This window comes from Chelmon rostratus, chromosome 15 (assembly GCF_017976325.1).
Source record: "Chelmon rostratus isolate fCheRos1 chromosome 15, fCheRos1.pri, whole genome shotgun sequence".
NCBI classification, from domain to species: Eukaryota; Metazoa; Chordata; class Actinopteri; order Chaetodontiformes; family Chaetodontidae; genus Chelmon; species Chelmon rostratus.
Genome location: NC_055672.1, coordinates 1,038,253 through 1,050,009, shown reverse-complemented (window position 1 = coordinate 1,050,009; position 11,757 = coordinate 1,038,253). Strand labels below are relative to the sequence as shown.

The following is an 11,757-nucleotide window of genomic DNA, read 5'->3' as shown; positions in this document are numbered from 1 at the left end:
TTTACAGCCTGTCGGAGTCTGAGTGCTGCTTTGGTCTTTGACGGCTGATCTCTTTTCAGACTTCCTTCACATTATTCCAGAAATTCAAATTATTCAGTTTTATTTCTCATTTCATGTTTTTCATTTCAGCGTTTTCTGTGAAGCCGAACGTTCGTCATCGAGGGAAAGAAAAACTCCACCGAAACTGACCTGAACACATTTTGCTCTTCAGGGCTGATATTAATATTTTAAAGATCATCAGTAGCATCCAGCTCGTGTCTCATCGTTCACTTTGAAGTCAGAACATTGAAACGTGGTTTCTGCATTTCTGTCTCTTCTTTTTTTTTTCAGATTATTTGTTTTCTAGTTTGGTGCCAAAAAATCAAATGTGTGTATTTTTGCTGCTGGTCAGAGTTAAATCCCCGAACAGTCTCCACACACCTGGTTTGGACTGATCGGTCTTTGGAGGTCTTTGTAAACCCTGACCTGAGAGCCTGCAGAGGACAGGTGAGGTGCAGATCTCTGAAGGCTGAGGTTCACTGACATCACGCTGTCTGTGAAATCTTCCAATGTGGTGCCGAAAAATTCAAACCACTCAGAGTTTTCCTCTGAAGCAGCATTTAGAGCGTCGCTGACGGTTTGGAGGATTTTCTGTGTATTTTACTGCCTGAATGTAAAGAAAAGTATCTGAAAAATCTGCAGCCACAAATCCACCTTAAAAATCTGTCAGATCCACCTTAAAAACCTGTCTGCGTGCCTTTTTTAAAGGCGGTGATGCGCACTGACACAGACATTCTGGACATTTTCGGCCTAAAACCTGATTCAACAGAGCCGCAGAGCATCACGGGAAACCGAGGAGAGCCTCGGAGCTCCGTCAGGCTGAACTTCAGCTTCTGCAAACTGATGGAGGAGATTCAGACACAGACACAGAAACAGGAAGCATCCGGATGTGACGCACATCACATTATTATTACATGATTATTACACTCGGTGCTGCAGACTCAACACAAATATCCACCGAAACGAGACGAGCTGTGACCTTTGACCCACTGCAGCAGCTGATTCAGGTCCAGGATCATTTAGGATCCGGTCGTCAGTTAGATTCACTGATCAGACGATCACCAGGAGACAGTGAAGGTCTCACAGAAAGGCAGGACGGAGGTTTGACCTTTGACCTGCAGACAGACATACAGCTCAAACGGCTCTGCTGAGCTTCATCTGGCGGGTTTTATCATGATTTTATCAAAGCGCAGAATTTAGATATTTCAAAACAAAGTTTCCGTCATCTTAACGTCGTCATGGACCTCAACCTGAATCCTTCTCACAAAACAGCCAGGTGAGCCTGAATCCTGCAGCAGAGCAGAGAGAGAAGCCTGAAGCAGCACCGAAAAATGTCATTAAATTCATCCAGAGACGAGCAGGAGGCTCTCAGGTGAGGAGGAGGAGGAGGAGGAGGAGGAGGAAGAGGTCAGTCTGCTCCTTTTAATAAATGTGTTTTTCGTGTGCGCAAAACGACCGAAAACGGAAAAAAGCTGAGGATGAAGAGTTTCAGTGTTTCTGACAAATAGACCGAGCGGCTCAAAGAGGCAGAAACCAGCAGCTCAGCCACAAACACACAGATCACACCTGAAAGCACAGGTGAGGCCTCGTGCACGCACTGCGGCTGTGACACGAGCAGAAGAAGAAACCAGCGGCCGCGTGCAGCTGAAGAAAAGACGAGAAGTCTGCAGCTTTCATTTCATCTCACTTTCTCTTTGAATCTGTAAAAACACAAAAGCTTCACCAACAACAGTGAAACGAGCTCAGCAGAAAGTGGAGAAACGCGCGAGAGCAAAGAGCGAACAGAAGCCGGTTCAGTTGAGTTTGGAGTTTTTAAAAATAATAAAGTTTCATGAGGCAAAAAAACAACAACATTCACATGAAGCGAATAAAGATCCATGACAGCAAAAAAAGGTTTGACTTTACAGAAATAACCAGGACAGAGCTGCGGCTCATTTCACAGCCACACAGAAGCAAAGCAGCTGCAGCAGAAAACTGAGCAACACGTGAAACCAAAAAACAACCGACAGCAACTCAAACAAAGCAGCTGCAGCATCCAGAGCTGGAGGCAGAGACGCGTTTCCAGTCTGCAGAGAAGAAGCGACGTGATTCCAACTGCTTCAGCACACCAGAAACATGCAGAACAGTCAATGCGCACAAGATACGAACACACAGAAAGAAGGAGGCTGGAGCAGAACCAAAGTCCCAGCGCAGAGCCAACACCACACCAACGCTCCAGCTCAGCAACCAAACCTCCCCGCGGCCGAAAAACACGCAAGAGCTGCAAGTGAGACGGAGAAATTCAGCTTTTTGATCTGGAAATAATGACGCAAACAGCACGCGCACACGTCTCATACACACTGTGAACATGGCGAACAACAACACACCACACGACGAAGTTTAAGTTGAATTTCATCTGTTTCCAGCACGCTTTCAGGTTCGAGGTGTAAAATCAACCTACAGCCGAGGCACCTCCACACATTAAACCCGGTTCGCTGCAGCATTTCAGAGAGCTCTGGTGTTAACACCGCGCGTTTCATCATATCCGGGCGGATTTCTACACAAAAACGCGCGGTGTTGCGCGCAGTGAGACCCGCAGGCCGCAGCGCCTCAGATTTCACTGTTCAAAAGGAGAAAATGTCACACAGTCTGCCAGGATTCAGCAGCCTGAACGCGACCTCTGCTTGCATCATTTGACACAGTTTTTCCACCCAGACGCGCGTAAATCTTTATGCGTAAAAGCTTTACGCACACGCGCGCTGCGGTGTAATTTTCACTGTGTGCGTAAACAAGAACCAAAACTCCCAAAACACAAACAGAAGACACTCGTGGAACATTTCAGGAAAAAAACTCAGGGCTTTGTTGATGTTTTGCTGCTGGAAATAAAATTACGACCTCTAAATGCATCTCTGGTGGACTTTAGCTGCTGTTTGCTCACACCTGAAACCATAAAAACATCCATGTTCACACCTGAAAGCTGCACAGTAAAGAACCGCATGTAGAAAACCCCAAATTTAAGCTAAAATCCAGAAAAACAAGCAAATTCCATCTCAAATCTAAAAACTAATGTTTTAGATTTATTAATTTTTTTTTTAAATAAGAACTACATTTAATTTTTGTTGCGTTCAGGTACCTGGCGATAAAAACAATGACAACACGGACGGCAGGAGTAAAAAAGACAAAAGGATTTGCGTCAGTTATGAATGTAACCTATTCTTTTATTTTTATTTTTTTTATGATTAAAACACTTTTTTCTCTTTTTTAACTTCTGTAAGCGACAAACACGGGAATAAGAATAAGACCACAATAGTATCACAACCATGAAAAATTGTTTTTAGAGACGACAATTAAAGGACAATCATTCCAAGTAGTATTAGATAATGAGGCATTTTTTTCTTCTGTCAAACAAACGGGTTTTTACATTGTTCTTCCTTTTCGAAAAGAAGGAAAACCCCAAATTCAAATTACAAATAGACATTTTTCTCTCTCTTTTACCAATTATACAAAAAAGAAAAGAAAAGAAGTTGAAGCGTGAACGTCCGTTTTTATCGGCGATCACTTTTACAGTCAAAGAAGCACATCACAGGCTGCCACCGCGGAAAATATCCATCCAACAAACGAGACATTTACGCTCAAAATTCAGCCTTAAAATCTGAATTTTCCTAGAAAAAGATTAGTTAAATTTACGATGTTTGCAACACAAATTAAAATTTGAAAGAAAAATGAGGCGAAAATGCAAAAATGCCTCCAAGCTGCACCAGCAAACAGTGGTTGAAAAAAAAAAATCAAATCGCGCCACCAAACTCCATTCAAATTTCGGCTATTTTAAGAAAATAAAACTGTTCCAAAATGTGCGATAAAAATCTCGTTTAAATGGACATTTTCTGCAGTGAAGAAGGCATCATTCACCCCTTTATTCATTCATTCACTCACTCATTCATCCATTCACTCCTTAAAACCTACAACATTAGGCCTCTGTCAGCTGAATAGTCTACCGACTCTAAATTTCCTAAAAACCGATTCTTTGGTCTATAAAAAGCACATGAACAGTTTTAGACTGGGAAATGAATGAATGGAGAAACAGCCTCAGGACTTTGACGGCGGGAGCCAGAGTCGCTTTAAAAAAAGAACATATTTCACTGTATACAAAATAAAAATGAAAAATAAAAAAAATAGTGTTTAAATTTTGTAAAATAAAATCATCCTCCGCCGCTTCTTTTCTAACCCGCATGATACCTGATAATACTGCAAACATGCGGGCAAAACCGGCTATTAGATATTATTATTATTATTACCTTTTTTAAAAATCTCAAAATTAGACAAAACTATTTTAAATACACATTCTATCAAAAGTAATGCCTCCTCCAACAACAACAACAGAAGAAATCAGCCTACAGCTCTCATCATTCTCTCTGTGTTTTAGCTCAGATCACATTGCACGTCGCTGACTGACAGAACTATACAGAGACAAACCCCGACACTTACAGTAACAGACATTATGTACACAGAAATTAAAACTGCAGAAGGAGAAGCAGGAGAAGAAGGAGAAGAAGAAGAAGAAGAAGAAGCAGAAGGAGAAGCGAGAATAATAATAATAATATTAAAAAATACCTGGAAACTTCAGGGCTGCTTTCTGTGTTTCTCTGCTGATCTTTTTTGTTTTGCAGTTTAAGTCTCTCCTCTTTTTTCTATAGTAGGTAGTTTATAATAATTTTGTATTTTTTTTACAATGTAAATGTTCAGTGGAAAATGTTCAACTTACAGTTCCAGTCATTTTAAGAATTTCACTCCTTCGGGGGGGATGAAGAGGATGGATGATGGAGAGGTGAGGTAAGGTGGAGGGGTGAGGCTGGGGGTGAGGGTTTGGGGATGTTAGTGTATAAGTGGGTTGGAGGTCGACCCCTGGTTTTGATGCGTAAAATAGTCAGACAAACCTCCGGAAAGTCCCGAGGAGAAGGCCGGCAGAGAGCCGGACAGAGCCGGCCTCAGAGAGTCACAGGGCAGCGAGGAGGAGGACGGAGCCTGCGGGGAATTAGAGGCCGAAGCTCGGGCGGCCTGCAAGGAGCCGCCGCCGCCGCCGCCTCCGGACTGCGTGGTCATGGACGGGTGCGGGACGTGGGGGAAAAAGTAACTGGTCTGCCCGGCCAGCAGGTTGACCGAGCACGGGTTCAGGGAGTAAGTGGCCCCAGAGCAAGGCACGGAGAGGCCGCAGGGCACCGCCGAGGCCGCCAGGGCCGCAGCCGTCAGGTGGTGCGTCGCGTAGGGGAGATCCCCGCCGACCAGCCGGTCCATGCTGAGCCCGTTGGAGGGCGGGAACGACGAGTGGTTGTTGCCCATGTTCTGGGTGAGCATGGTGCTATAGGACATGGGGTGACCCGGGTAGCCCGAGGAGGTGCCGTTGTAGCCCAGGGCGCCGCTGGCCCGCGGGTGGTGCAGGGAGAGGAAGGGGGACATGGGCCAGTACAAGGAGCCGGCCCGGTCCATGAAGGTCAGCCCGGAGGTCAGCCGTGCGCCCCGCTTGAAGGCCAGCTTGGCCCGGGAGGTGGTGGACCGCCGCCGGAGCTTCCCGGTGGTGCCGCCGATGAAGACGTCGTCGCTGCTGGGGTCCAGCATCCAGTAGTTCCCCTTGCCCGGGTCGTCGTAGTGCCGCGGCACCTTGACGAAGCATTTATTCAAGCTGAGGTTGTGCCGGATGGAGTTCTGCCAGCCCTGCTTGTTCTCCCGGTAGTACGGGAAGTTTTTCATGATGAATTCGTAGATGCCGTTCAGGGTGAGCCTCTTCTCCGGGCTCTGCCGGATGGCCATCATGATCAGCGCGTTGTAACTGAAAGGAGGTTTTTCGTACTTGCCGCTTTTCTTCTCTCCGTCCTTTCCTCCGGCGCCGTCCCCGTCTTTCCCGTCCTTCTTCTCCTCCTGCTTCTCCTTCTCGTCCGGGCAGCTCTCCTGGCTCGAGGAGTCGCTTTTCGGGTCCGCTTTTCCGTCCTGCTGCGCGGCCGACAGAGGAGCTTTCTGCTCGGCTTCGTCCGTGCCGCCGGGCCGGTGGTGGTGGTGGTTCTGGTGGTGATGCTGGTTCTGGTGGTTGTTATTGTCGCTTTGCACGGCCTCAGGCACCAAACTGTTTATACTGAACGACGATTTAGGAATCATTTTCACCTCTTTGCGCTCTCCCATATCCAACATCACCGGGCAATGAGGGGGGAAAATGGCAACGACCAAAAGCGACGAACACAGCTGGGTTTCAATCTGTCCTGTCTCTGCCTGCGAACCAGGACGGGAAGGAAGGAAGGGGGGACGATAGGAAGAAAGAAAGTATAGCCCAACAAACTATTTCATGTTCGGTTTGGGGAGAAAAAAGGAAACACACACACACACAACACACATGTACACACACATCGATAGGAGACAGATAGCTGCAATTAATTAGGGAGCCACAGCCACTAAAGCAAGTAAAAAACATTGGTTGGACCTTTCCAGTCCTCAGCCAACCAGGGGAACATTAGTATTAAATATTAAGGCGTCCTCTGCGCTTTCAGCCAATCATGACGCACAGGGAAACACACACATCCACCAATGCCGAGCACGCTACAAAAAATACTCAACCCGACGAGTCTTTCACGTCTCTTTCAGGCCTAAAAAAATCTTCATTTGATCAGAAAAAAACGGAAAATCTGACAGACTGGATGTGGATTTTTACCGTTTCCAAAGCGAGTCGTTTATTTGGGAGTTTTGTCGATTTTTTGCCTTTTTGTGTTGGAACCAGTGGCTCCAGCGCGCGTTTCAGTCCCAGTTTAAACCCCAGTCACTTGATTTGTAAAATAAACGACACTTTATTTGAAAATGAGAATTTTTCGATGATGATTCTGTATTTTTTCTCACCGTTTCTCCACAAAAGTCAGACTTTCAGAGCCTCAAACGGCCAAACGACTCGCCAACGCGGACACTTTTTGCAGCGTAGAAAACACACTCACCCCTATCAACACTCGCCTGCCGTCCCCTCACCACTCCCCTCGCTCATTCTCTCCCCCACCTACACTAAAGCCGTCGCTGGAAAACACACACCGTGCATGCGTACACCCAAATCCCCGCCGCTCCTCATATTTACACTCAAATATTTTCCCCTTCGGCGTCTTCAGAACTGTTTACATCCAGACTCAGAGGGAAAATAAACAGAGAGAGGGGATCCGGAGGGCACGCGGACACGGTCAGGACACGCGGAGGTGTTTTGTGTGTCAGATGGCAGCAGACTGTTCGGCACACGGAGGCAACGGGCTGCTCCTCCGAAGCCGATTTTCGTGCGTAAAACGCGCGTAAAATGTGCGCCGAGAGGCGTAAACACGGTGTCATGTCAGTCTGCTGCTTCCAGGAAGGTTTGTAGTTAGTTTCCTCCCGGCGGCTTCATGTTGGAGGAGAATCTGACAACAACACAAAGTGAAGTGCAGGCAGAAACAGTCAGTGAACCGACAGGAGGCTCATGGAGCTGAAGGCCGCCGGAGCGCGAGCCTTCAGCCTTTTACGGTTTTTCCTGCCGTTTGTGAAAAACATCACATGTTATTTCCAACCTGGAACTGATGATTCCAACAGTTTCACTCAGGATTTATTTCACCTGTTCTCCTTTAGGTCTGATATTAATATTATCTCAAATACAACCACTACTGCTGTGAGGGAGTACTGCGAGTACTGATACCACGACCACGACCACCGCCTCATCTGCTGCTGCAGCGGTGAATTCTGAGGTCATATGCTGCTCGCCGCGGGGGGGTTTATTAATTATCTCATTATGAATTACTTTCTATTCAGCTGATTTGTGGGCTGATTCCAGAGTGTTTCAGACACAGTATATTTCAGTGCTTTTGTTCTTGGCACTGAATTTAAATTCTCTTTAGACGTTTCCGCACAGAAACATTTTCTACTGAAGTGAAGAAATAAAACTGAAATAAATAAAATAAGTTCAGACCCTCACTGAGTGTGTCGGCGCGTTGGGGGCTGAATGAAACATCTCAGTGTTTCTAACATGTTTGTTACGGCCGCTACTCCCACTAATACTGCTGCTACTGCAGTTACTGCAGTACTAGTACTGCATCTGCTGCCACCAAACCGTCTGCAGACTCACTGGAGCTTTCTTACTGCTGTTTCTCACGAGCCGTGATGTATAAGGATGCTATAATTAGTATTAATTGATAACGCTGCTGCTACTAACACGGTGTTATTTTTACCACGTGACCACGAGGGCTGTAAACACGTGACCACAAATAATAAACACACGAGGCTGACGTTTCTACTTAAATATTAATACTCTAATTTTTTTATTGTTGCTGATTGTCAGGAAAAGATGAGATATTATTTATAGTCTCTGAAGGATGAAGGTGACTTTACTGCTCATACATGTGGTACTATTACTGCTCTTACAGCTACTGGTGGTACTATTACTGCTCTTACAGCTACTGGTGGTACTATTATTGCTGCCACAGCAACTACAATTAAAGCTTCACCAGCTCAACTGCAGTAGTTCAGGACAATAAACTCCACTGCCGGTGCAGTGTTCCTGCCACAAAACTGCAGTTATTAGCTGATATTATATCACTAATTAATCAGACTGATAGAACGATCCTTGTTCAGGATCTCACAGCTCTCAACATTAAACGCGCTGTCTGAAGCAGATTTTCAGCAGAAACGCGTGAACTCTTAAAGTCCGTCAGTCCACCTTAAACGGCTTCATGTGGGACACGTGGAGTCAAACCTGTCAGTCCTCAGCAGCTCATTTAATGACAGCAAAATATTTGTGAACATTTCAGAAGAAAATGTGGCTGATGTGTGAATGTTAGGTTTTGCGGGGACTCCCTGAACCTCAACAATCAGAGAAAAGCGCAAAGTGTTTCCATCCGCTGGAGTCTGTGGGACCAAACGTGTCCAACGGGACAGAACATTCCCTCCAGTCTCCAACAGGCTGATGATTTTCCAAACTGAATGAAACGAGTCTCCGCTGGAAACTTTGACCCGGAGGAGCAGCCGGAGCTCGGACACACGGAGCCGTTTTTACGCACCGACTGAAGCAGAGCTCAGAGCTGGTTCTCTGCCCACAGCTGCTCGGTCTGTCGCCTTCTGATCAGATTAATAATGACGAGTGCCAACACGTAGAATCAAGGCAACAAAATGCAACAATTCCCGTGAAAACAGGCGCTTTGGTTTCATGTTGGAGCAGAAACGGAGCGGCAGCGGAGCGCAGCGGGTTTGTTGCGGTGCAGGAACAGAAAAGCTCTCATGATTCTCCTTTTGGCTCCTTTACGAATCTTTTCCGTTTTATTTCTTGGATGATTGTATTTAAAAAAAAAAAAACATTTATTTCCAAACGATTTGTTATTGTGGAGTTTTCACATTAATGACACAAACAGCTGAAATCTATGAAGCTTTACTTTGACTTTTGTGTTGGAAGAATTTAGAGGAAAAATGCAAAAACGAGCAGAGAGCGAAAAAAAGACAAAAAAATACACTTTATTATTAGGCTGAATATAAACAAACCACTGAAATAATAATAATAATAATAATAATAATAATAATAATAATAATAATAAATTAGCAATAAAATAATCACGTCCAAATAATTGTTTTTTGCTTTTCCGGAGCTTTCTGTCACATGTGGCGGCCTTCAGCAGCGCGCTGTTATTTGAACACAAATACTGCTGCTGATGCCAAGTACAAGAATGGACCCTCAAACTTTATTATTATTACTGTTATCATCATCATCATCATCATCATCATCATCAGAGGATTCGGCGTGCTGCTCAGCACAAAACCACCGTTCCGTCCTCGGTCCAGTTGCGTGAAGACGCGTCCTCATCGTCCGGAAAGTGACTTTATTTTGGAGAATATTGGTTTTGTGGTCATGCTTTTATTTTGATGGGCTGGTTTAACTTGATGCTTGTTTGTCAGCTTCTCTGTGACACTCAGTGAACTAAACATACTGCCTGTTTGTTGTTGTTGTTGTTAGTTTGCTCACAGAAGCTGAAGATGTGAGCGCAGTTTGGACCGTTCACCGTCTCCGCTTTATGTTTCTGCAGCGCGTACGTGTGGCTGCTGTGTCCTGTGTGTGTGTGTGTGTGTGTGTGTGTGTGTGTGTGTGTGTGTGTGTGTGTGAGGACTCTGCAGCATCCAAACAGGACTGAGGAGGAGGAGGAGGAGGAGGAGGAGGAGGAGGAGGAGGAGGAGGAGGAGGTGCAGAAAAAAAAACAGCCATCCAACCTCAGAGAGAGAGGAACCTGAGCAAGTGAAGCGTCTGTTTCAGCTCTGGATTCATGTTAGTAGGAAACGTTTCTGTGGATGAAACCTTTAAAACAAACCCAGCAGGTGGAGGAGGGAGAGAGGCGGCTGCTGTGGTCGTCTGGACAACAACAATATGGAGATAAAACTGCTATTTTTCTAAAAACTGCAACCTTAATCAGACCAGACTCAGTTCATTTTATCCACAATTTTAAACATACAGACACGCTGGAGGTTGCATTGTGAAGCATGAGAGAGGTCGTCCCTGTCTCTCCTGTGGCCAACTACCAGACGAACCAGACTCCATTGTTTTTCTTATTAATTTTAAAACTGGGATGTCCAATAAAACCAAATGAGACTCAGTTCATTTTAACTGAAATAAACACTACAAACACTATTAAATAGTTCAGAGAGGTGAGAGAGGTCGACTCTTTTGTCTCCATACATTTTGTTATGAATTTTAGAGCAGATTTAAAAGCTCTAATTTGCAGTGTGACCTGTGGGTTCACCAAACTCGATTCATTTTTCCTCTGAATTTTAGAACATGTTTAGAGGATCAGATCTGCAGTGTGAACACGAGAGGCAGGGAGTGTTTAAATCAAACCACACCAGACTCCATTCATTTCCTCTGGAATTTTAAAACATTTACATATTATTGTTAAGCTTTAGGCAGGGCTGAGTGTTACTGTCGCTCCTGGTGTGTGCCTGCCCGGGTGCAGCTGGCCTGCAGTCAGGGAGGCTCATTAAGGTGGGGGTGGCACCTGTGTGGGCCTCCACCAGGGCTACAACTACCAGCCTGGTCTCAGTGAGCACATGTGTTCACGCTCATTTTCAATCAATATTATTATTATTATTATTATTATTATTATTATTAATAATAATATTGTTATTATTAATAATAATAATAATAATAATAATAATAATAATATCATTCAGTTATTATAAAAATCTGAATTGTCAGTTTATTCTGTTTGGATATTCTGAATATGGCTTCGTTCCAAATGCAGCATTTTGTCACTTTTTGTTGGTGTGCCGTGATATTATTCAGTTTTAGCAGCATCCTTTGGCTCGTTCGGATCAGGCTCAGTGACGCTCGATCAGCTGTGTGCTGTAAACAAACCAACCAGCCAGCAGTCCGCATGGCTCAGGTAGAAAAACTTGAATATCAAATCTCACAGCGGCGACCTTTCCAACAGGGAGGCTGAACGGATGAACGGATGATGATGGACCGGGGGACGGACATCAGTGTGCTGATCAGAGAGATTAGTGGAAGATTCAGTTTCAGGAGCAGCTCAGCAGGAAAACAGTCTTTTCAGGTAAAAGCAGAATATTTTGTGGATTTGAATGTAGTCGCTCTGAGGCTCCACAGCTCCAGGTTCTGGCTTTGGTTTGAGGTTCTGGGTCTGGTTCGACCTTCCTGCTGCCCTCAGCACTAACTGACACCTCTCTCATCCGGCTCACAGTGACGGACCTCATGTCCACAGC

At 45.2% G+C, this 11,757-nt stretch overlaps 1 protein-coding gene across 1 annotated transcript; it reads right to left on the bottom strand.

The window, feature by feature from the left end:
- Nucleotides 1-4,890: 4,890 nt before the first annotated feature.
- On the bottom strand, nt 4,891-6,198 carry foxg1a (forkhead box G1a). Its single transcript, XM_041953929.1, has one exon. It carries the CDS (start codon nt 6,196-6,198, stop codon nt 4,891-4,893), a length of 1,308 nt encoding a protein of 435 aa, XP_041809863.1.
- Between the last annotated feature and the right edge of the window lie 5,559 nt (nt 6,199-11,757).

Excerpts from the sequence above, each read along its gene's own strand:
- foxg1a (XM_041953929.1), bottom strand. The coding sequence starts at position 6,198 with ATGTTGGATATGGGAGAGCGCAAAGAGGTGAAAATGATTCCTAAATCG.